This window comes from Leptodactylus fuscus, chromosome 1 (genome assembly GCF_031893055.1).
Source record: "Leptodactylus fuscus isolate aLepFus1 chromosome 1, aLepFus1.hap2, whole genome shotgun sequence".
Lineage (NCBI taxonomy): Eukaryota > Metazoa > Chordata > Amphibia > Anura > Leptodactylidae > Leptodactylus > Leptodactylus fuscus.
In genome coordinates this window covers 157,443,839-157,470,185 of record NC_134265.1, presented here as the reverse complement: position 1 = coordinate 157,470,185, position 26,347 = coordinate 157,443,839, and the positions used below count along the sequence as shown (strand labels likewise).

Genomic DNA, 26,347 nt, shown 5'->3' with positions numbered 1-26,347 from the left:
CTAGCCCAAAGTATCAGGTTTCCATAACTAGAAGCAATTAGGTGAGACTAAAAATACAATTTTCCAATAATATAGTCCGTGTGAATGGAATCATCGATTTTCAATGAACCAAGAATCTATAAGACTTGAATACAACATTGGCATGTGTTGTATATTGTGCACAGTTCGCATGACAAGCTTTCCAACAAATCACGTCATGGTATGCAATCTTATTTATGACATAATAATCTGATCAGTGGTACTGTATCTGACTTATCTTAAAGGGGCTCTATCAAAAAAATTATGCTGTATGAGCCCCACATATGCCTGAATAGCCTTTAACACCCCCCCCCGTTTTAAAATAAAACCACAAAAACATATATGTAAATTATACTTATCGAGCACGCTGGGCTGTGATGTACGATCTGACGTCATCTTCTGGCTTGCCTTCCTGTTCTTTCTTCTTCTTTTGGCGACGCCCTCCGGTCCTGGCTCTTCCCTGGCTTCATCGTCCTCTTCTTCTGGCAGGATTGGTTCAAATCCGGTGTGTGCGCAGTATCGCTTGCCTCAAGGACTTGAGCGTACTGCCATTGAGAAAAATGGCGCCAGAGTGTGCGCAGTAGCTCCAGAGGGAGCGCTACTGCGCACGCACTGGATTTGAACCAATACCACCGGAAGAAGAGGACAATGAAGCCAGGGAAGAGCCAGGACCGGAGGGCGTCGCCAAAAGAAGAAGAAGAAGGCGTGCCAGAAGATGACGTCAGCCAGTACACGACCGGCCAGCATGCACGCTAAGGTATGATTTGCATATATGTTTTTATGGTTTTATTTTAAAACAGGAGGGGGGTTACATTAGGAGTGCCTGAATAGCTTTTTTTAAAGGCTATTCACTCATATGTGGGGCTCATACAGCATAATTTTGCTGATAGAGCCCCTTTAAGGATGAGGATTTATACCATTCATGTGTCAATAAGGAGATAGAGATACAGCTCCTTTATAGGTAGATATACATAACTTTGGTTTTTCCTTTCTATGTGCAGTATTTTCAAAAATATTCACCAACACTAACTACAAACCTTCTAACTTATGTTGGTGTAATTCAGGGTATTGATGTTCTTTCTATCCTTCCCAGCCCCCCTTTTTTGGCCACCAAAAGCCAAATTTGCTGGGATTGTCAGTAATAATTCTTGACAATCCCAGGAAATTGGGGACTGTTGTGAAGTATGTAACTAAGTCCAAAAGCTTCAATGATTTCATATTCAAGGATACACAAGATACCACAATCTGGAGGGGACATTCAATCCATGTGCAGTATGTCACAGGCAGTGCCACTATCCCACTTTGGGCTAGCTGAACGTTTGCCCCAGGTGAAGGAATCCCTATCTGAAACTCAATTTATATTTTTATATCAATGCTTATACCAATGCGTATGTTTTTATACCAATATTTCACCAATATTAATGGAAAACTTTCAATACTACTATTACATTATTAAATATTGAAATACTTAATATCGATATTAAACAATGCTTGTTTGCTTCTAGGCTAGTGACACTTTAGTGTCTCATCTTGTTTTTATGAAAACCTGCACTTTTTTTCTGAGAAGAAACATGTTTTTAGCAAGGCTGTCTACAAAATATTCAATCCCTTCAATCCAAATATTTCATCTACAAAATAGATCTGTAGAAACTCTACATATCACAATGCAGCGAGATCTCTGCACATTTCAGGAATTGTATTTTCTATTAAGTTACCATATTATTAATTATTTAAGTCGGGCAATGTCATTCCCAGCTAGCTTCTATGTGCTGTAGTCAGATCCTAACTTATTAACCATATACATTTTAATGGCTTTTGCTTTAATTGATATCATGGCTTGCAAAAGGGTTTCATAATTTCTCCTGAAATACACACTACAATTCCTGCTGTAGTATTGTAAACCTCCAGTAAATTCATTTCCCAAAAATGAGTGAAGTTTGTATATTCCTTCATTAAAATTGGCAGTGCAGATTATTAGGTATGCCAAACTGCAGTGAAGGTACCATTCTACTAACAAGTAACAAGCAACTGGAAATCGTTTTTATTTTTTTTTATACTGGTGATGAAATATTCACTTCTTAACCATGCCCTGGAGTTTCCAGAACAAGATAAAAATGCTTTTAAGCAGCGCAAAAAAGAACTTTCCTCTGTATTTTGTTTCTCTTTACAGTTTGAAGGGTGCAAAAAAGCTTTTTCAAGACTTGAAAATCTCAAGATTCACTTACGGAGTCACACAGGAGAGAAACCGTACCTTTGCCAGCATCCTGGCTGTCAAAAGGCTTTCAGCAATTCCAGCGATCGCGCCAAGCATCAAAGGACACACCTGGATACAGTAAGGAAAGACACATAAAATAATACGCTTGTTCTGCAAGAAAAGACACCCACACTGTTGCCATTTCTCTAAGCTTTTTATAGCCATTCTTCTGTAATTCGAGGTTTCCATAACTTGCTTTAAATCACGTATCCTAAAAGCCTTGACACTACTGTAGACTAGATCAGGCAAGAATTTTATCTATGATCACATGGTGAATCCCTCATGACACTGAGTACATTGTACATTGTGATGGCATATTATAGTCGCTGAGATTTATTTTTTGTTTATAAAGGTTCATTGCAGCATAAATATCTTTTCTTTGAAATATCTTGTTGTGTTAGCAAGTTATTGACAACCAAGCACAACAAAACATTTACTTATCTTTAAGCTTAGATATGATATAGATATTAAGCTTTTGATGTTTGATTTCGAGTCAAAATCCGCCGTCAAAAGCTATAAAATTTTCCAATATACTTTCTGTATCACATCTTCCCAGTTTTCTAGATCTCAGCTTGCTGTCATTCATGCCATATACAGTCCATGGTCATGTGATGGACCCAGCTTGTTATAAGATAGAGCTCTGATTACTGTGCTGTGACTATAGCGAGTTGTGCACTTGTGTGTAATCACATGACCATGGACTGATTTTTATCCACTGGAAGTAAGCAGAATAAATGACAGCAAGCAGAGAGCTAAAAAACCATAAAGAAGTAATGTAGAAAGAATACTGGAAAATTGTATAACTTTTCATTATACAAACAATAAAATTTATTTGCTGAAAATGGACAACTCATTTTATGACAATGAACAGTTATTATAAAATAATCAACGTTCCATAATTCATCAGTACAAAAAATGCAAATGCCATAATGAATACCATGACAGACCAAAAAAATAATAAAACCCCAATCAAAAAGATGATTGGAAATACTCACTGACAGCTATACTGTTTAACCTTATGCTATCCTACAGTTGTTGGGTATCTACAATCTTTTTGACTGGGATTTTATTATATGTTATTGGTTCGTCTGTCATTGTATTCATTATTGCATTTGCGGTTTTTGTAATAATGAATTGTGGACAATTGATTATGCTATAATAACTATAGATTGTTGTCAAGCCTTAGGGAGCCTTCACACGGAGTTTACTTTCACTCATTCTGAACGTAAAACTCGTTCAGAGTGAGCGGCGTAAAAAACAGATCCCATTGACTTGAATGGGTGCCGGCATACGCGCGTATCACATTGAAAGCAATAGGTAAAAAAAGCCTCCCATTGATTTCAATAGGTAGCACGCATATGCCGGCACCCATTCAAGTCAATGGGATCTGTTTTTTACGCCGCTTACTCTGAACGAGTTTACGTTCAGAATGAGCGGAGCGTAAACTCCGTGTGAAGGCTCCCTTACTCTATGTCACACTTTTGTTTTATTGGTTTTGTTTTTCATGGGTATTTTTTAAATATTTATAAGGGGGCGTTCACACTATCCTTGGTGTCTGCTCAGCAGTGTCCGTACAAGATTTTTGCAATGGACATTAACTTATCCATTTGCAAAAAAATAAATAAATATATATATATATATATATATATATATATATATATATATATATATATATTATTAAAAACAATATCATCACACATTCTTTAAAAATATGGCGTATGGCAATAGGTCATATGCTCATGATACATTCCTTTTCAGATGACCATACTGGACATATAATGTGACCTGCAGTAACCAGGTATGGCCACTACGCATTGCACATTGTTGTATTGGTACACTGAGTACTTTGCAGCGACATCTGCAATGAGCTGATCGGTGAAGATGCCAGTAGTTGGACCTCCACAGTTTTGCTATTGATGAGCACAGGTTTTCAATGGTAAAGTTCCAGAAAACCCTTTAACGTATCCATTGGGTTCACACATAAGAGGTTTATGTCCAATGTCCAACATCTCTTCACAAAAAAATCTGTTTCTTCATATTCAAAATGTTGTGCCTAAATACTACCCAGTAAATATATACTTTATTTACTGTTTGCCATTCATTGTAAGTTCAAGCATTGACTTCCAAATGTCCTTCCTATCCTCAAGACCTATTCCAATGGACTAAATTTTGGGAACAAGAAGCCCCAAAGGCTTGTAAGGAGAACAATGCTCATTGGACCAATCAAGTGTGGTTCTCCTTACAAGCCTTTGGGGCTTCTTGTTCCCATATGTTTGCCCAGTCCTCTGGTGTTTACGGTCTACCGCTGCCACCCCTACCTTTGGTCACCCTCTACAAGCTTGAAGTGTTTTTGTGACTTACTCACCAAAGGTGAGAGGCCAACTGGTCCAGATTTATAACTACTTCTTTATTTATTTTGATCGGTTCACATCGACAGTACTACACTATAGTTTCGCTCGGTGTCTTTGTTTTTTCTTCTTTGTTCAATGGACCAAATTTTGGCACAGTTTACATTACTGTTTGAACAGTTGACATGCTCACTATATTAAGCTCTTCATACCAAGTACAAACTAGTACTAATATTAATTTAAAGCCCTCTTCTACACCTTAAATTTAGGCATTTAGAATGGCTCTGCTTATAGCCTTACTAAGACTAGGTTCACATTAGCACCAGAGTCTCGGTCGGAGCCTCTGTCACAGTATCCTCCATTAGTTTCAGTTTAAAAACAACAGACACCTGACGGATCGCATTGTAGTTAAAGGGGTCTGCCGGGCTCCGTGTGTAATCACTGTTTTAGTGGTCCGCTTCTCCATTGTTTGGGTCCCCCAACAGACTAGAACAACAGAGAAGCAACGCTAGTGTCAACTGAATGTAAATTGCTCTCGTATGATATTCATCAGCGACTACAACAGTGAGTGAAAATGGTTAAATGACTACATCTAATAACGTAATATGCACAGGAGACTTTAGATATTTAAGTAAAAGTTAATTAAATCAATCCATATTTAGTTGATGTGACAATACACAGTAATGCGTTTTTCAGAAAGAGATGTATCTAATGATATTATGACCTATTTTCCTTTCAGTATTCTGCAGAGTTCTTTCTATGCTGCTTGAAATCTTAATCTATTTCCCTACTTTTTCTGTCTCTATAGCAGGATTCTTCTCTAACCCTAAGCAATGTTTTCTGGATAGTCACTGCTGTTAGACAGCTCCACTAATCTGCTGTATCTGATTTTGCTAATCCCTTCTTCAGCAAATGATTGCTATCCTGTAAGTACCTTAGGGAATGTTCATTGATAACAAATGTGAAAGTGTAGTTACCAGTGAAGTAATGTGATTATATTCCCCTATGCTTTTTCTTGTCTAGAAACCCTATGCATGTCAAATTCCTGGATGCAGTAAGCGTTACACAGACCCAAGCTCATTACGAAAGCACGTAAAAGCTCATTCATCCAAAGATCAGCAGGCCAGGAAAAAGGTAATGCTGACAAAAATGTGTCTCATATGTGTCTAGTTTTTGGAAGATACGTGTTTTACTGTGGAGAGACAAGGGCTATTTAAAAAAAAAAATGACAGGGAAAACCATCAACCAATGAAAGGACATAATGTACATATAATAATGATAATGATTAATTTATGGTTTTTTTTTATAATTATTAACATAAGGCATAATTATTATGCCTTATGATACTAATAATTGAAGTCTCATGCACATGACCATATCTCATTTTAGTGCTTGTAGGTGCTTTTACCCTCTATAGTACCTTTCTATCATCCCTTTTAATTTCATACAAGTACATTAATCTGCCAAATTCCAGATAAATCCCATATAAAGAAAATGCTGACATGTTCCATCAGACACCATATGTATGAGAGTTTACTGTTCTAGAAAGAGCCATACAGAAACTTTGCATTAACTATACAAGTCTATTCAAGGGATCTTAATTGCTTGCTGGCTGCTCATTGCCTATATATGTTTGGGTACAGACATACCTTATATTCTTCAGATTCTGTAGCTACATGGAGCCAACTGTTATTAATAGCCAGAAATCCCATAGAGAAGGCAGGGACAGTTTATTACGGGTCTGGGCAATTAATTTTCCCATGGGGCCACATGAGAAATTGAAACGGTTCTAGAGGGCTATGCGCGCCGCTGCAAATTTAGCTCCACCTACTTCTACATTGACTCCACCCATTCTCACCCATTCTTCCATGTGCCCTCACAAAGTATAATGCTTCTGCAGTCACCCTAAAATTATATGCCCCCACATTATAATGTTCCCCTCCAAATGTATTAAGTCCCTCTCCTTGTGTCCGAGTTTAAACTGGGGGAAACTAGAGGAGGACATTAAACTGGGGCAGCTGGAGGGGGACATTAAACTGGGGACAACTAGAGGCGGCTATGTCCCCCTCCAGGTACCCCCCACGGTATAATATCCTCCTCCATCTGCCCCCCAATTAAATGTCCTTCCACCATCTGCCCCCCAGTTTAATATCCTCCTCCAGCTTCCTCAGTTTAATGTCTCCTTTCCATCTGCCTTCAAGTTAACTCCTCCCTACATCTGCCCCCAATTCCCTCCTCTTACTCACACAGACTGTCTCTTCTCTCCTCTCCTCCTTATCTTCCATTAGTCTCCATTCCCGGCAGCTTGCTCTTTCTGTGTAACACAACCACACTGTCCCGTGTGGCTCCATCCACTAAAGAGTCTTATCATATCCTTGTGAGCTAAAGGACCTTTGATGACGTCATCAAAGGTCCTTTAGCGGACTTGCTATTCAGCATCTGCCTTTATCCTACACCCTATGCAAGCCGTTCAGAGACAGTTAGGGGGTCGGATGTGGCCCGCGGGCTGTACAATGCCCAGGTCTGGTTTATTACCATCCTTGCGTTCTCAATTACAGTATGCGCTGCACTCAATGAGTGCTGTGTTTACAGATAATAAAACCACCATGATGCAGCTTCCTTCTGACCCTGCAGTCAAGTAAACAGATTGTGGACCCACTGTGTCACCTTACCAGTTTGACTTTGGGCCACTCCTCCTGGCTTTTGTCCCTTAACCTCTATGTAGGGATCTGTACTTCGTTGCAGAGGAACCACCAGCTTGCAACATCATGGAGTGGTTCAGTTTGAGGTGAAAGCTAGCATAGGAGGCCTAGACACACTGAGAAGCATCAGGTGCAAAGTACAATAGAGCAGTCTGTGTAAAGGCTGAAGTAAGGGCTGACAGAATGCTTGACCAGGTGGTCGGGGCTGGTGTGGCTGAGGTACGGTATCAGGAATAGTCTGGAGTAGGGCAATAGCAAAGTAGAAACCTTTTCTCAGATGGGTTGTGGCAGGTGAAGCAGAGTGTTATACCTTCTCCAGACAGATATTGGCTAGCAGAGACTTACTGGCATATGGTAGATCTTTATATACAACGAAATGAATACATGCCTGCCCTATAGGCAGCCCCAGCAGATGCATAAGGAAGGGCACATGTAGGGCAGTATGAAGGAGCAGGGAATTGACAGTATGTAGAAAAGATAACTTAGCGACCATGCCTGCTGAAAATGGTACAGACAGCAAGTTCTATACTTTGTTTAGAAAGGTGTGATGGTCTACACATTAGATAGTTTGTAATATTTAGACTTTTAAGATCTAGTGCGCAGAGCACACTTACCAATTAGGATATAATCCTACGAAAAGGTCCTTATAAGGACTTATTTAATCATTTAGAACATTGAAAATAAAGAACCTAAATCACAAACTCATACAAGCCGGTTGTAATTACCTGGATCTCTGCATTTATTACTAAAAAATCTAACTAAATGATAACTCTCAAGTAGTTCCACTGTTCATGTCTTTAATGGAGAACATTCAGTAAACATCACAGTGCATGGAGTAAAAGTAAGTTTAGATACTCAGACCATATTTTAATAGTAATAAGTGCGGACATCCAGCTATTTCCAAAGGGTTCACTAAATCTCAACTAGATCACTGAAGACTTTATTATACTAAGTGATTACAGGACTAGTTATAAGCATCAAGCCTTAATAAACTTTAGTATAATATACAACGTTAATTAACCAACATTACCTATAACTGCCCATAGACATAGAGAAATAATTGGTAATGATGTGACTGCAAAGGATGATTATCGCCATATGTAAGGACCTAAGATGATTGCTTCCCACCTATACAAATATGTTCCATCACATATATGACTTATTTTAAATTTATTTCAGCCATAACTAATTATAATTGTAGCTTTTAATCATCTGGTGTAGGAGAAAAAGTTTGTTCGGCAATGCATATAAACTGTACATCCAAGGCTAGAGCAGTCTTGCATGTAGTCGAAAGTGGAATTCTCCCTTAGACAATTTTGAATGATTTGTCTGCAAATATATTCAATAAAAACATCTGAGAACATCATTAAACACAATGGAAAATGTGATTGTTATGTAACCCATCTTCTAGTATTTAGCTTCACATGTTTCACTACGGCTGGTATCTAATAGCAAGCGGGCTGTTCTATTTAATCGCATTTAACTGACTTATACCTGGTTGTTAGGGCACATCAAGCTTTGGAATTTGAAATATTTCCAGGCAATAATAATAAAAAGTAAGAAACATTAAACCTTTTAGGATAGAATAAAGATTATTTATGGCTTTAATTAAATTTGAAAATTGGCATAAGGTCACAAAAGACTTCTACACAACAAAATGTGAAATCTTAAAAAAATAACCATAAAAATTCCAAGGTGATAAAGGAACAGAGAAATAAATAGCTGCACCCGTGGGGGACTGTTGTGTTGAAAGGATTGAACCCTTTGGCTGTCACAGCCTGTTAGTCATGGACTCATTTAATATGTCCTGCATGTAATCTTTGTTAAAAGTTCCCAAAACTGTCCATGACTTTTATTTTATAAGTATAGCAGAGTAGAGAAATAATATTTCAAGTCTAACAAAAATATGTGGTAAATAGCTGTAAGTAAATTTCGTTATCGGGTTACAATGTTCTCTCAGAGTTCAGGACAAACTAATGGAAAAACAGAAGGAAGGAAGAGGATGAGTTATAAGGTGTGATACTTTAGTACATGTGATGAATAAACAGTAAGTATACCATATAGAGGCATATATGAGCAGGGGCATTAGTAGAATTCGGATATATTCGGGACATAAATGAATGGCAGTAGTTTAGACTATGCAGGATTGTTGAATTTGCAGCCTATATTAAATATGCCTGTGCTCAGAAAAAGCTATGTTTTGTCTTAGGAATAACAAGAATTCCTAGAAACCTCGACGTGTTCACTTCTATTGGTTATTATTAGAGATGAGCGAACAGTGTTCTATCGAACACATGTTCGATCGGATATCAGGCTGTTCGATGTGTTCTATTCGAATCGAACATCACGTGGCAAACGCCAAAAAAATTCGATTCCCCTCCCACCTTCCCTGGCGCTTTTTTTGCACCAATAACAGCGCAGGGGAGGTGGGACAGGAACTACGACAACGGGGGCATTAAAAAAAATCGGAAAAAGTCATTGGCTGCCGAAATCAAGGTGACCTCCATTTTAGACGAATAGTGGATTTCAAATCCGGGTCATATGAGAATGTGAACTTTGTGACTAAGAGACAGGGATAGCTGTACAGGCAGGGATAGCTAGGGATAACCTTTATTTAGGTAGGAATGTTATTAAAAATAACTTTTTGGGGCTCTATCGGGTGTGTAATTGTGATTTTTGTGAGATAAACTTTTTCCCATAGGAATGCATTGGACAGCGCTGATTGGCCAGAGTACGGAATTCGACCAATCAGCGCTGGCTCTGCTCGAGGAGGCGGAGTCTAAGATCGCTCCACACCAGTCTCCATTCTGGTCCGACCTTAGACTCCGCCTCCTCCAGCAGAGCCAGCGCTGATTGGTCGAATTCCTTACTCTGGCCAATCAGCGCTGTCCAATGCATTCCTATGGGAAAAAGTTAGCTTGCGAAAATCGCAAGCTGACAGGGATTTCCATGAAATAAAGTGACTTTTATGCCCCCAGACATGCTCCCCCTGCTGTCCCAGTGTCATTCCAGGGTGTTGGCATCATTTCCTGGGGTGTCATAGTGGACTTGGCGACCCTCCAGAGACGGATTTGGGTTTCCCCCTTAACGAGTATATGTTCCCCATAGACTATAATGGGGTTCGAAACCCGTTCGAACACTCGAACAGTGAGCGGCTGTTCGAATCGGATTTCGAACCTCGAACATTTTAGTGTTCGCTCATCTCTAGTTATTATGAACAAGAATTTGTTCCCCCAAACTTACCTGTCTCACATTTTTACTGATGCTTAAAAAAATTCCTTGATACATATACTGTATCAAGGAAAGTTTGATACTTGCTTAGAGAAAACAATAGTGACAGTGATTGAAATAACCGCAAAATGTTCTGCTATGGGCATCTCAATAACATTGCTTGTACGTTTCATCTAACATATATTAGAAGCTCTGGGTTAAGCCCAGTTTTCATGTGGCTATTCCTTACGTGCAAATCAGATGTTATCTCTTCTCTCATATCAAGCTGGCTTCAGATATTAGTATGCAGCCACAGGCTGAGCACTGCTTAGCATCGCCCATAGCAACCCCAAAACAATTCTCCTTAAAAAATCTTTTCTGTGAAGACAGTTTTAATCCTATCTTTAATCCTTTTACTTCCGTATCTCAAAACGTAATATAAATCGGGCACTGGGGTGTTGTGCAATTTTTCTCTCCTTATTGAAAACAGTGCTGTCACCAAAGGATTAGTAATGGCCTGAAGTCCTTAAGGAATTTAATCACACAATTTGTTGTAACCCTTTTTAAGCAAAGTCAGAATATACTATGCCTGAGACCTAATGAACTGTAGCATATCTTTTTTTAAAGAGATTATTAATGGATCGAGAGTATATTGTAACTTTGTGTCTTTCTGTACTAAAATAGTAATAGAATGGAGTGGTAAGAAAACTGACTGTAACAAATAAGGAGAGTTAGAACGGTTACTAATAATTGTAAAACCCATCTTTTCTTTTTTCTTTCATCTGGGAAATGGGAATAATAAAATATTCTGTAGCCTCGACTATGTCTTTATCCCACAATGTTATTACTTTCATTATACGCACATTACAGGAATAGGCTTCCTCCATTTAGTGGTTTAGACTGATTATTTACAAGAAAGCTACATTTTGTTGCCTGTTCTTAAAGATGCAATGAGTTTTTCTATATACTTTTTCCATTTTGCCAAGGAATTTATTTGATGTGGTTTACCACATCTGAAAATGTAGCTTCAGGAATTGTGCACCAATAAACGTCAGCTCTGTGCAATTGAGTTATCCAATAAAGAAGACCTAAGCATACTGTATATGAAGAGAAAAATGGAAAGATATGGAATTGGCTGTAAATTTCTTCTTTTGTATAAATATCGTACACTTTTTTTTTTGTATCTAAGATAAGGCAGCGTTTGGCCACCAAATATCACCATCTGCACAAGCTGAATAAAGGCTGGGCAGATGTACAAATGGATCTATTCTAAAACATAAACACTGACAGGTCTCTAATTCATCCCTAGTCTTAAAGAAGCTAAATATCCCAATGTACAAAGTTCTTCCTTACCTGTTCGACTCAACTTTAAAGAAGTAACAATTCTTGTGTGTCGTATTACTCACAATGGCTGGCTGAGTAACCCTGTCTGCCATTTATGTTGGCATATGTTGAAACAATCGAATAGATAAGTGTGGACGCCTCTGTAGTAAAAACAAGGGCAGTGAAGGGGCCACATGGTGGCTCAGTGGCTGCAGCTGAAGTCCTCGGTTCAAATCCTGCCAAGGACAAAAGACATCTGTAAAGAGTTTGTATGTTCTCCCCGTGTTTGCGTGGACTTCCATCACATACTCCAAAGACATAATGATAGGGAAAAAATGTACATTGGGAGCCCTATGTGGGGTTCACAATCTACATAAAAAAACAAAAAAACAAGGGCAGTGAAAAGAAGCACAAAGGAAAAAGTCACATGATCAAAATCAAGGAAGCAAAAGACCAGCAATGGACACAGAAAAGCATAGAAAGGGTTTGTTGAAGTATATGTCTTTATATTATCCAACAAAGCAACACACTGGCTGTAAAAAAAACTTGATCAAACCATTTATATGAGGTGAACTGTCACCTTCCTGTGTGAATAACAACTCTCCAACTTCCAATAACACTTTTGTTTGTTATTTCTACCTGTTTCATTTCATGAGGTCCTAATGGGGAAAGAAAAGCTTCTTAATGTGCACTATGTTGCCTTTTTTCAAGATTGCAAGACAATCTCACAAACTGCCATAAGGAATTATAGAGAATTATAGAGAATTAGAAACATTCCACCTAGGTGCTAGTCAGGAAATATCTGAATAGTCACGCAGTTTTATGGACAGAATTAAAGGGGTTGGCCACTCTCAGACCAATATTAAGAGACAAATGTAATTGTTTGTATAATAAAAAGATCTACAATTCACCAATATGATTTCTGTATCAATTCCTCACGGTTTTCTAGATTTCGGCTTGCTGTCATTCATTCTGTTACTTCTAGAGGATAAAACTCTGCCCATGGTCATGTGATTTACGGTCCATGGTCATGTGATGAGCACACAGGTGCCGCTTGTTACCAGGCTGATGTCTGATTATTGTGCTGTGACTATAACGAGCTGTGCACCTGTGTGTCATCACATGACCATGGACTGTGTATCACATGACCATGGACTGTATATCATATGATCATGGTCAGGATTTCATCCACTAGAGGTAAGCAGAATGAATGACAGTAAGCAGAGATCTAAAAAACTGTGAGGACTTGGTACAAAAATTATATTTGAAAATCGTACAACATTTTATTATACAAACAATAACATTTGTCTCTCAATATTGGTCTGAAAGTGGCCGACCCCTTTAGGTTTGCCATACACATTAGATTAGTAGAAATGCGTCCACCCTTACACGTCCACTTGGCATGTCAGTCTGCCTCTTATGTCCTCTACTGTGTTCACAGCTAGTTACCTATAGGGACTGGCTTTACTATTACAATGATCTATTCTGCCAGGCCCTATAATACAGGTGAATACCAGTGAGTCACGGGAGAAAAGAGGAGGTGGATCAACTCTGATGCATTGTGCTGCTTCCAATCACTTGACCCAGCTGAAGGGCCAACAGGAAACTTGGCCCAAATAGAATTCTAAAGAAAGTAAGAGTTTAAAGTGTCCCTGGATAACCCCTTTAAACAAATTGGAGATCAGTCAAAATAGGTTATCCATCTTTCAAATATTGATGACCTATCCTATTCCTTCCAGATCAGCTTTTCCAGGACAGTTATGTTTACATGTCAGGAGCTGTGCTCCTCACATTCCATACAATGCATAGCAGTGAGTTTAGGTACTAAACCTGGGCTACTCATAGTATGATGAGCTGTACTATTCCAATAAAGCCGATCTATGGGGGTCCTGGCTGTCAGACCTCCACAGATATAAAATTGATGGACTATCCTAAAGATATGCAATTAATATTTAAAAAGTGGATAACTCTTTTAAGTGTGGATATGTGGGACAAGCCAAGTCTGTATGTGGGACAAGGCGACAACATAATGAGTATGGTGATGTCCAAACTTTCCTCCTGGAAAGTAGATCTTTAGACCTTACAGGACCTGCACGTCTGTGCTGGTGAGCAAATCAGGTAAGTAGTTATGGAACAGAAGTTTCATTAACTGGAAAACAATTTATTTGACTTGTGAAATACAGTACATTGGGAGGATGGCTATGGAATTCTGGAGGCAGATTAGTTATCATATTAATGACATGTTACCATATGTAAAGCAGATACACCCAGTTCGCATCATATTTGGTAACTACCTGCAGGATATACTGATCATTTCATAGGAGGATGTTAAGGAAAGATGTCTGGTGGATCTTTATATACTGAAAATAGTCTGGGTCATTAATGACAGTATATTTCATACATGTTTAATTTGGGGGATATTGCTTGCTTCTATATATTCTCTCCTGTTAGGCAGTTACTTGACCGGGGTGCATTTGGTTTCCATGCTGACTCGATGTCGCTAGGAGGTGTGTAATGGGAATGGTGGGCCATATGAGGAAGCTTCCATCATAGCTAGGTGTCCCAGTGAGTTTGTAACTGCCAAATAGTTGACTTTCAGAGGCTAGCTGGGACCAAACTGTTGAATAGCTGACATTCTGGCCCCTGTAGCCATGTGCTTGTGTTGGTCACACAGGAGTACTCAGTGGCGTAACTAGGAATGGCGGGGCCCCGTGGTGAACTTTTGACATGGCCCCTCCCTCCTCAACCGACGCCGAAGACCTCGACCGCCCCCTTCCTCCCAACTATAATATGTCCCTTAGTAAGCCCTGCACACAGTATTATGCCCCAAAGTGTCCCCTGCACACTGTATTATAGCCCATAGTGTCCCCTGCACACTGTATTATAGCCCATAGTGTCCCCTGCACACTGTATTATAGCCCATAGTGTCCCCTGCACACTGTATTATAGCCCATAGTGTCCCCCTGCACACTGTATTATAGCCCATAGTGTCCCCTGCACACTGTATTATAGCCCATAGTGTCCCCTGCACACTGTATTATAGCCCATAGTGTCCCCTGCACACTGTATTATAGCCCATAGTGTCCCCTGCACACTGTATTATAGCCCATAGTGTCCCCTGCACACTGTATTATAGCCCATAGTGTCCCTCTGCACACAGTATTATAGCCCATAGTGTCCCCTGCACACTGTATTATAGCCCATAGTGTCCCCTGCACACTGTATTATAGCCCATAGTGTCCCCTGCACACTGTATTATAGCCCATAGTGTCCCCTGCACACTGTATTATAGCCCATAGTGTCCCTCTGCACACAGTATTATAGCCCATAGTGTCCCCTGCACATACTAGTATCCCCCATAGTCGCCCCTGCACACAGTATTATCCCCCATAGTGTCCCCTGCACACAGTATTATGCCCCATAGTGGCCCCTGCACACAGTATTACAGCCCATAGTGGACACCCATAAACAATTATTATACTTTTCAGACCCCAGAGTATAATAACTGGAGACCCGGGGGAAGAAAAACATAAAAAATTACTGTTACTTACCTGTCCCCCGGCTCCTACGCAGTCTTGACCGCTGTCGGCCCTCTTCTATGACGTCGGATGTCACATGACCCGGGAAGCAGGCCGGGTTCATGTGACGTCAGAGACGTCAGACAAGTAGGACGGAGGCCTGGTAGGATCATGGAGAGGTAAGTAACAGTGTTTTTTATGTTCCCTTACCTCTCCCGGTCCGCCGATCATTATACTCGGGGGTCTGCAAAGACCCCTGAGTATAATGATAGTATTTGTGGGGCCCGCGGTGTCACTTGCCGATCCTGGCCCAGCCAGGATCGGCAAGTGAATAGGGCCCGTAACGGCATTTAAAAAAAAACAAAAAACGCATCGGTAGCGGCTGTCACCAGGCCCCTAATGGCCCTGGCCCAGGTGGCAGCCACCACCACTGCCTCTATGGTAGTTACGCCACTGGGAGTACTATAAGGGGAGAAGCTCTGCGAATAATGCAATTTACTAAGTTATATCATCTTACCTGTTTACTTCCAAAACACCTGTAATGAACATACCACTGTATAGGGCGTGGGAAATGCGCTAGCTAACTAGAAGTTGTAGTTTTTGCTCTATTTCTGTTGGGGACGCTGATATGCAATATATAGGGAGAAGTGATTAGGGTATATAAACGCTTATTGAATTCTCTGGTCGGCACAGCTTGATCCCCTGTTCCCAATAGAAATGCTCACATTCATAGGAATATATTAGGTATTAGTGTAGCTTTTTAATATGTTTAATAAGAAAGTAAAGTTTTCAACCTTCTATCATTGAATTTTAAAATATATTGTAGAAGATATCCATTGTTTGTGCATGCTCCATTAAAGCACTGTTACTTTCTAATGTTTCTACCAGCTGGATTATTCATATTGTTACCTTGGACTTTGCTGCCAACTGAGCTAGGAATATTATTTTGCATTGTACCCATAGTAATATTTATTTGGGTTGAGTCTGCCAACTGAGTGTGCTTCTTATGTTTGATTGACACTAATGTTAACTGCTGATCCATTCTCAGGTTCACAGAGGCTCTTTGTAAAATTCCACAGCTTGAGATTCATTTATGCACATAAGATAGCTGTGCAGGCCAAATACATAACACATCCCTATAGCCCATGTAATGTGTAAGGCATCTATTCTCATCTTTTTCCTTAAAACAACTATTTTTCAACACTGAATCGAGGACATTTTCATTTCACTTGGGATCAACAGCACTGCGGAAAATAAAACATAAGCCGCTTGTAGGACAAACCTAAAAAGGCTTTTTTAGCAGTGACCCGTGGCTAATGTGATCAGGGAAAATACAGCTAATCGCATGTAGCCTTCTATCTCAGTATTAGTCAATGAATGAGTTATTTACCTATTAATGATTCAGTGGTCTGGGGATTTCTGAAAGCCCTTGGATAATTTGTATGCTGTAAGAACGTCAATCATACAGGGCCGGCTTACCTGCAGTAAAATGTCGTTTTTGGAAAGCAAACCTCCTGTTACCAAACAACCACTGACTATGAATATATTTAATTTACATAGGAATAATTGCCTCACTCTTGGTCCTCTACCAGATTGCTGCAGCATTACTCAGCCATTACCATATTCCGAGGGTATGCTAGAAAGATGAAAGAGTGATCTGCCGCATAAGACAGCTATTCAATGGCTCAGAGGCCTGTTTTCTTTTTGTCTGGTTGCTGTAGGGAAAACACAAACATCCCATGTAAGCTACTTACAAATTGGGAGAACGGTAAAGCAAATGAATGGCAAGGCAGCTGCCTCCGAGAAAAATGAAAAGTTTATGTGTAAAATGGCTTGCTGTGGAAAAACTTAGCTCAAATGTTTTGCTTCCTTGAAAAGCAGGTAAAATAAAATAAAAAAAATCTTAGCAGAATAAACAGAGTGAGCTATGGCGCTTAAAAATAGCTGCAAAACGATATGCCCTTTCTAAATGTTGCACTGTGCGCTGAAGTGTATTAACCCTTTCATAAATGCTCAACTAATATTTTATGTTATGGTACAATTTAGAGGAAGTCACTTTCAACATTTCATCTTAAGGTTTCAGCTTATAATTTGCTTATATTCAGTAAAGTCCCTTTCAGAGTATATAACAGACAACAAACAGCTGAAACCTAACGCATTAGCCTGAACTGGCATATTCACATGTCAGAGAAAATGACAACATGCCGTACTGTGGTTAGATTCCCACCCTAGATTGGAGCATTGAACGAAACCACGTGACTTGTATTGCCTTTCCATGTTTCTTATTAAAAGTGCTTAAGGAAACCTCTGAGGACTTTCCGTGATTAGCGCTGCGAGACAAACTGTGATGAATTGCCATGGCGGTTTGCACCACAGCGCATTTTTGCTGCAGGACGCTACATGGGGCCTCAACCTTATATGAATTTTAAAATACAGGCAAAATAAGTGTAGAATACTAGAGTTAAGTACTGTTTAGCACTGAACAATGCCTGGTACAACCTGAAGGTAAAAAAAATTGCATGGTATTAAAACGTGTATACCCTTTTGCAAACACAAAGTAACAGTTGCAGTTATTGCAAACATTTTGGGAAATCCCCTCCACAAAGAGAGACAATTTAGCAGTTGGCAAATTTCTGGTTTTTATCATACCAGAGGGGCCTGGCATTTTCTGCTTCTATTCATTATCGTGTTATATACTGCATCCAAAATGTTTCTGCAGACACACACAGGGAAAAAGGAATATGTGTTGACATCCTATGTTGCACAATTACGCTGTGATTACTGAATATAATATCGTAGTATGAAAAATAATATAGAAAATATGAAACATTGCAACATAATTATTATAAATTTTATTTCGATGAGTTTCGTGAACCATAAGGCGAGATGTGTCATTGTATGCCAAGAATCCCACTCAGTTTGGATTCATATGTTAAGAGCTAGTTCAGTATTACTTAACTAAAGGGCAACTAAATCACAACTCATAAGCCTGATGCCAAGTGGTTGTTGGATAAATGAGCTCTATAGAAATTATATCATTACATACTGATCAGATCTGACAGTCAGCATTGGCTAGAAGACCTTTTATTAGAGACCAGACACAATCTAATTGTAAATATGGCTCCAATAAATGAAGCCTCTAAACCATGGTATTCTACAGAATGATTAGATGTGGCAGCTGTAGCGACAGCATCCATGTATACATAGCATAATGTTTGTATATCTGCGTGTTCATTGTATTTAAAAGAGGCTGTACATAACCTCAGGCATGTCAAAAACATACTGTTATGGATGCTCTCAATTATCTATTTTACAAACGTAAATTCCTAGATTTATGCCGAGTACCATGCAGCAGATGTGCTGTATAATCCCTTCAGTGCCACAGGGACTTACTTTTAAGTTGTATACATTGATCGTTCTTAACCCTTTGTGCTTATCTGACGGTATCCTAAGTGTATTTATATGTTATTAAAGGTAAATTAAAGAGCTTTTTCACCCAAAATGTTGAAATGCAGCCATGTGAAAGTAGCCTTCTTCAGAGTGCCCTGTCCTTAATGCAGCAAAATTGAAACCCACTAGTTTGTCCTGTCCCCAAACCCACTTGCAAAAAAACCTACTTACTGCTATAAAACAGAAAAATTTTCTGTAAGTAAAATAAAAATCATTTACAGACTTTGAGTTTTCTATCTTCTGATTTACTAATATATGATTATTTGAAAAAAGTTTCCTGGTTTAGAAATCCCATTTTGAAATATCCTACTGAGAAGTTCTGCGTTACTAGAGGCAAACTCAAACCAAGCACAGTTAGAGCTCCATCAATTCCGGCAGACTAGTTATGCCCATTCATATCACTAGGTTCTGTATTGGTTCATTTCCCCTGTGGTAGCACTCCTGAGAAACATTTTTAAGGGGGCACTCCATAATCAGGTTGTTGTTGAGATAACCTACACTATAACTAAAATTGATCATTAAAAGCAGGCGATTCCTCTAAGTTGTACTGTAACATCTCTGCCTGTTCGGGTCACTGCACCACCCTCTGCTCGCATGCTGCGGCGCAGAAGGCGTGTGCAGTTTGAGAATCTGCTTAAAGTTTTTAGTTGCACTGTGTGAACACGGCTCTAGTCCTTAATTGGATTTGCACCACACCCGTCTTCTGCCAAGGTTGCCTCTGTCCATTAAGGGGTTAATCTGGCCTTGCCCTGTGATTGACAGCTGCCTTTCTGTGAACTCCATGGGCAGGTTCTTCCTCCCTATTTAGCCTTGGTTCCCATTCACACCAGTGCTTGTTATTGCCGTGCGCATACTTGCTCTTACTGTCCCTGTTTGCTTATACTATTATACTTGACCTTTGGCTTTTCTCATTGACTATTCTCTTGACTCCGATTTGGCACTGCATCGCTCTCCTGTTACCGAACCCTGGCTAGCTGACCTCCCTTTGTTGTTGTTCGTCTTGTCTGCGTTTTGTGTTTCACATATTCAGGGAGGGATTGTCCTCGTGGTTGTCGCCTATTACCTAGGATAGGGCCTGGCAATAGGAAGGGAAAGCGGGGGGCTTCAGCTTAGGGCTCACTGTCTCTTGTGCCCCTCCCAGGGTTTAACAGTTCTGGGAATTGCTGTCTTAGCAATTCCCTTACATGTACCCTGTTTCCCCGAAAATAAGACAGTTTCTTATATTAAATTATCTAACAAAATATTTGACCTTTCTTATTTTCGGGGGTTGTCTTATGCAGCGGCTGGAGTGGGGAACAATCGGCAGTCATGCTGATGCTTCCTTAGCGGAGCGCCGGCATGACTGCCGGTTGTATGTGATCCAGAAGGTGAAGGTGGGAGGGGGGGTGTCTTATTTTCGGGGAAACAGGGTAGGTAGAAATCTTTTAGTTCAAGACTAGGGTTGAGCGATCGGGATCGGAAAAGATCAGATTGCGATCAGCGATCGAGTAAATTTCACGATCGCGATCGGAATTCCGACCCGATCCTTTCCAGCGGGATCGAGATCGGAGGTTATCTCAAGATCAGCTCAACCCCAAAAGTGACTTTTCCCATAGAAAAGCATTGACTAGGGTTAAGGATCGGGATCGGTAAAGATCGGATTCCGATCGGCGATCGAGCAAATTTCACGATCGAGATCGGGATCGAGATCGACTGGAAAATGATCGGAAATCGGATTTTAAAATTGATCTTGAAATCTCAAGATCAGCTGAACCCTATTCAAGACCTAAGGCTATTTCCAGGATAGGTTATTAGTATCTGATCGATGGGAGTCTGACATCCAAATCCCACATTAATTAGCTGATTGGGCTATCGGGAGATCTATACAAAGTATACAGCCAGCAGAAGCTCTTCTGTTATGCAAGTGAACGGGAGCACAGCTGCAGTTCTCTGGCACTACCTCTAAACAGCTGTACACTGTAGCACTGGTGCTGGGGAGACGCAGTATTACCTTCAGTGAAATATGGAGGGTAGTATGCCGTGGTGAAGAATAGAATTCATGTTGCCGCTCACCGGTTCACCAGGATCGGTTAATAAGCTTCATTATGGTTTTCCTTAGGTCTTCACAATCTTTTCCTTTGTCAAGTAAGTTATTACATTACACTAAAGAATCTGTTCCATGACCAGATCAGCTCTGCTACATATGTGGCATAATATGCAATGAAATTTCCAAAAGAATGAGCGTTTTTGACTACCACACATATTTGACTACCACACGTATTTGACTACCACACATGACACTGGTGATTTGCTGTAGTGATCACATGATGTCAAGAATAGCACTCAAGAACTGTAGGCAAGGACCAAGAATCTGCTGCTGGAACGGTTGGAAAAAGGACAGTTGAGCATCACTTCTTTTTTTATTTGAACTCCTTTCTTGTCCTCCACTATTTTTCTTTCTTTTTTTTTTTTTTGCCATTTTCAGCTATGTGCTGTTGTTGCTTTGTCTACTAACTGCACTGGAATAAGCAGAACAAAATGAGTCAAAATATCAGACAAGTAGTCTGCATTATAAGATATACGAGGGTAGTCTGAAAAGTTTCTGACCTCCACATGTAGATGGCAACACACGTCAACAAAACATGGGGAATGTGTTCGCGCATGCGTTGGAATGTACTCACAAAAATTTCAGCCATTTCACACTGGCGTTTTTTCTATGACAGTTGTTGTAGCGAGTGGATGCGAGTGATTTTGTGAAAAATGATAAAATTGAATATCGAGCTGTCATTAGATATTTGTTTTTGAAAGGCAATACACCTTCACAAATTAAAGACAAGTTGGACACTGTGTAGGGGGACTCTGCACATCATATACCACTGTTAAATTTTGGGCAGCTGAATTTAAACGTGGCCGTACCAGCTTGGTTGACGATGAACGTTCGGGACAGCCAAAAACATTGCTTAAGTTCACCAAATGGTGCTAGAGAACAGTCAAATAAAGGTTAGAGAGATAGCAGAGGCTCTCTAGCACCATTTGGTGAACTTGAGCAATGTTTTCGTTCGTGGTTGCACTTTTTGGCAGTCCCGAACGTTCATCGTCAACCAAGCTGGTACGGCCACGTTTAAATTCAGCTGCCCAAAATTTGACAGTGGTGCATGATGGTGCAGAGTCCCCATACACAGCGTCCAACTCTTCTTTAATTTGCGAAGGCATATTGCCTTTCAAAAACAAATATCTAATGACAGCTCAATATTCAATTTTATCCATTTTTACAAAATCACTAGCATCGGCTCACTACAATGATTGTCAAAGAAAAACCACTGGTGCAAAATGGCTGAAATTTTTGTGAGTACATTCCAAGTTTGGTTGACAAGTGTTGCCATCTACATGTGGAGGTCAGAAACTTTTCAGACAACCCTTGTTAATATACATGGAAAATGTCCTTTTATTGGAAAAGCAGTATACCACATATTGGTTCTCATAGAAACCTTTTTCAATTGCACTTGAGAAAGGTTCTTGTGAGAACCGATACATGGTGTACTACTTTTCCAATGAAAGGACAATTTCCATCTATACAAGTTTCTGGCAGAGTGGATTGTTTTTTCTATTAGGAACTTTTTTGGCTATAGAGGGGTTTCTGCCGTGCAATTTATGGAACGATATTCCGATTTGCTGGTGCTGCTACAATTGTTATATATATATATATATATATATATATATATATATATATATATATATATATATATATGCTGTGTAAAATGTAAAGAAAACAAGAATGCAATAATTTGGACATATATATAACCATATACCAGGGGCGTAACGCATAACTACCGAAGCAGCAGTGGTTGCTGCTGCCACAGGGCCCAGGACACTAGGAGTCTCGGCATTCCCCTAATGTGTTTTTTTCAAACCCCAGAGTATACTGATCAATCAGGGAAGATGAAGGAGCATAAAAAAAACTGTGTTACTTACCTCCCCTGCGCTCCGGCAGGCTTCTTGCCTGTTTGGTGATGTCACAGACCTCATGTGGCTGAGGCCAGCATCATTATGCATCTCAATGCTGGCCTAGGTCAAGTGACGCCAACAATGAAGAGATCTGCGGGGAGTGCACTAGAGCCCGGGAGAGGTAAGTAGCATTGTTTTTAATGTTTGTATCCTCCTCTGAGTCTCTGATCATTATGCTCTGGAGTCTGAAAAGACCCTGGAGTATAATAAATGTGCATGGGTAGTCCACAATGAGGCATAATACTTTGTGCAGAGGCCACTATGGGATATAACACTTTGTGCAGGGGCCACTATGGTCCATAATGTTTTGTGCAGGGGCCACTACTGCGTATAATAGTGTGTGTGTAGGGGCACTTTGGGGTATAATAGTGTGTGCAGGAATGTGGTTTGTGCAGTCAGGAGGCTAGGGGGGCCCTTGTCAAATGTTCGCCTTGGGGCAATTCGTAGTTACGCCACTGTGTATACTATGCACAATAGAACATACAGTACATATGAAAAGTGAAAGTTAGACATTTTTCTATTCCAGTTGAAAAAATTAACTTAATTTAAAAATTGATGGTAAGGACGAGGAAAGGGCCATGTAACATCATCCCTACAGTTTACAACGGTCTGTAAATTTCTGGAAAGTGAGGAAACCTATTGCCGGAGTTATGGGAGAGGAATGTTGTCCCATTCTTCTCTGATGTAGGACTCTAGCTCCTCAGCAGTCCTGGGACTTCTTGTCTGTATTTTTCATTTCATAATACGCCAAATGTATTGATGTTGGTGAAAGGTCTGGACTGTAGGCTTGCCACTTCAGTACCCGGCCACTTGTGCATTGATAAGAAGCTGGGTGGTCTTTCTCTTCTTGAGTCCCTAGGACACAGTGTCCATGTTTTCCATAAAGAATTTAACATTTTGATTCATCTGACCACAAAAATTTCAAATGAGTTTTGCTTCAGAGAAGACTGCAGCATTTCTGGATTGTGCTTATATATGGAATATGTTGTTGTATATAAACTTGCATTGGAGGATTGCACAGTGAACTATATGAACAGGAAGTATTCTTGCAGGCAGTGATTTACATTATGGATTCATGTCTGTTTTTATTGCAGTGACACCTTAGGTTATGTTGATCATGAGCATCCAATACTGATTGTTGGCCGTACCTCTGGTGCACATGGATTTCTCCAGAATTTTTTTTTTTTTGATGATATTATGTACTGTAGCTGGTAGAATATTTAAAGTCTGTATAATTTTATGTTGAGGAATATTTTTATGAAATGTTCCACAATTTTGAGCTTTTCTCAAATTGGTAAACTTCCGACCATCTTAACTTCTGAGAGACTCTGCTGCTCTAACATGCTCTTTTTTATACACAGTCATTTGAACATACCCAGCTGTTTTTTTTCGGCAGCACCACTTATTTTTCCAACCTTTCATTAACCCTATCCCACCCTTTTTCAGATGTGTTGCTACCATCAATTTGTAAATGAGGTTTTTTTTTTCAAAATGAAATTGAACAATGTCTAAGTTTCACCTTCTGATATGTGTTCTGAGTTTCTGTTGTGAATAAAATATGGTTATATGACCTATCCAAATCATTGCATTCTTGTTTTCGGTACATGTTGCACAGCATCATAACTTTATTTGAAATAGGGATTATATAATCATATAGGTGTTTGTCTATAAAGTGGAGACAGAGGCATGGGGGAGGACACTGAATCTGTATGGCAGTGCTTGCATATTTTACGACTCCTTAGTTCACAACTCTACAGCCTACTGGCACTGCTATACAGAATGCATCAGTACCATATGTTGGAGATATTTTTCCATACAAGCAATGGAATACCTGTACAAATAGAACCCAATGGAGAATGCCAAAGAAGTTCATAGGTACCGGAGATCTCACTGACACCTAGAAAAGCCCTGTTATGACTCCATACAAAATGCAGCTATAATTTGGCTGTGTACATAAGGCCTTAAAAGGCATGGGCTGAATTGTAGAAAAAAAAAATATAGACCCCGTGTGGATTAATGTTCATGTTTCACCAGATGTTATTTTACGTATAATATATTTGTAATATAGTTCTGTAAAAAAGCACCATAAGGTGGCACATAGAAGGCCTACTTATATTTATTATATTTCATCTAGGTTGTAAATTGTGCTACGGTATCTAGCTTGTAAGTTGTAAATATATGCGCCTCATGTCTGGCTTTTAGATCATTGACAACCATGTTGGCCTTATATAAATATTCTGTAAGTGCTAGGGAAGCTCATTTGAGTCCCTTGTCTGAAGCAGTTTAGTATGCTTGAGTGAAGATCATATCACTTTAATCTGTTTAATTGGATCTGTAGCTGAAATGAGCTGCATTCAAAGAATTCAGTCTGTTGGAAACGCTCTAGCAAAAGTTGTAACTGAATGAAATAATACATTTTGCCATATCTTTAGAGTGTCTTGTTAAAACTGTAAGTTCACTAAAAAACCAAAAAAAAAAAACCATGTGCATTGATTCACATTTACGGTTGTGACTGCACACATATTTACTATGTTATATTATTATGGGGATAAAGTTACGCTAGGTTCACACCTGCGTTCAGGGTCTCCGCTCTATGGTTTCTGTCTTCTGCATGCCAGAAGACGGAAACCATAGACCGGGTCCGGCCGTGAGCGGCGGTGAGCGTTTTAGGCTCTCCACTGCGAAACCGTTTTTTTTAAATCCGGACACAGAGTACTGCATGTCCGACTCTGTGTCCGGATTATAAAACCCGGTTTCGCGGCGGAGAGCCTAAAACGCTCACCACCGCTCACAGCCGGACTGCTTTCTCACCCATTCAAATGAATGGGTGAGAAAGACTCCTGCAGGTTTCCATCTCCTGCTCTGTTTTATGCAGGAAACGGAAACCTGAAGAACGGAGTGCCGGCGCAGATGTGAATGAGCCCTTAGATTGTTAATAAGAAAGGAAATACTCTGAGGCCCTATGTAGCGGACAGAGGCAAAAAGGGCTGCAGAAAAAAACACGGCGCCGTGTTTCCCACAGCATTTTTCACAGAAAGCAGGAAAACACTGATGTATTCGTATGTATATTTCACATACTGTGACGGTTTTGGAAAACACAGTGTGTCCGATGTGCATATTTTTCCGCAATGTGTGATGGCTTATGGGACCTCCTAAGATGTGTAAAAATTATTAAAAGGTGAGCATAGACTGGGACAGAGTGAGCAGAGTGATCAGTAAATCATCGGAGAGTGGAAGACTGAAAGACTAATGACAGGTTTATTTTATTGCCATAGACTTAAATAAAGAAATGCATCAACACTGAGAAGAGGTGATGTGAATACTTTGTTTTACATACTATGGAGATATGTATATATATATATATATATATATATATATATATATATATATATATATACACACATGGACCAGAGGAAGCAAAGGAAAGAATTGTCTCAGGAGCTTAGAAAGAAAATTATACACAAGCATGTTAAAGTTATAAGACCACCTCCAAGCAGCTTGATGTTCCTGTGACTACAGTTGCACATATTATTCAAAAAT

General features: G+C 39.7%; 1 protein-coding gene across 1 annotated transcript in view; it reads left to right on the top strand.

Annotated features, from left to right (window-relative positions):
• GLIS3 (GLIS family zinc finger 3) overlaps positions 1-26,347 on the top strand; it is a 294,145-nt gene that overhangs the window by 184,152 nt on the left and 83,646 nt on the right. The window contains exons 4-5 of the mRNA XM_075278899.1: positions 2,189-2,350; positions 5,644-5,754. Coding sequence (XP_075135000.1) covers positions 2,189-2,350; positions 5,644-5,754 — 273 coding nt within the window. The remainder of the gene's footprint in view (positions 1-2,188; positions 2,351-5,643; positions 5,755-26,347) is intronic.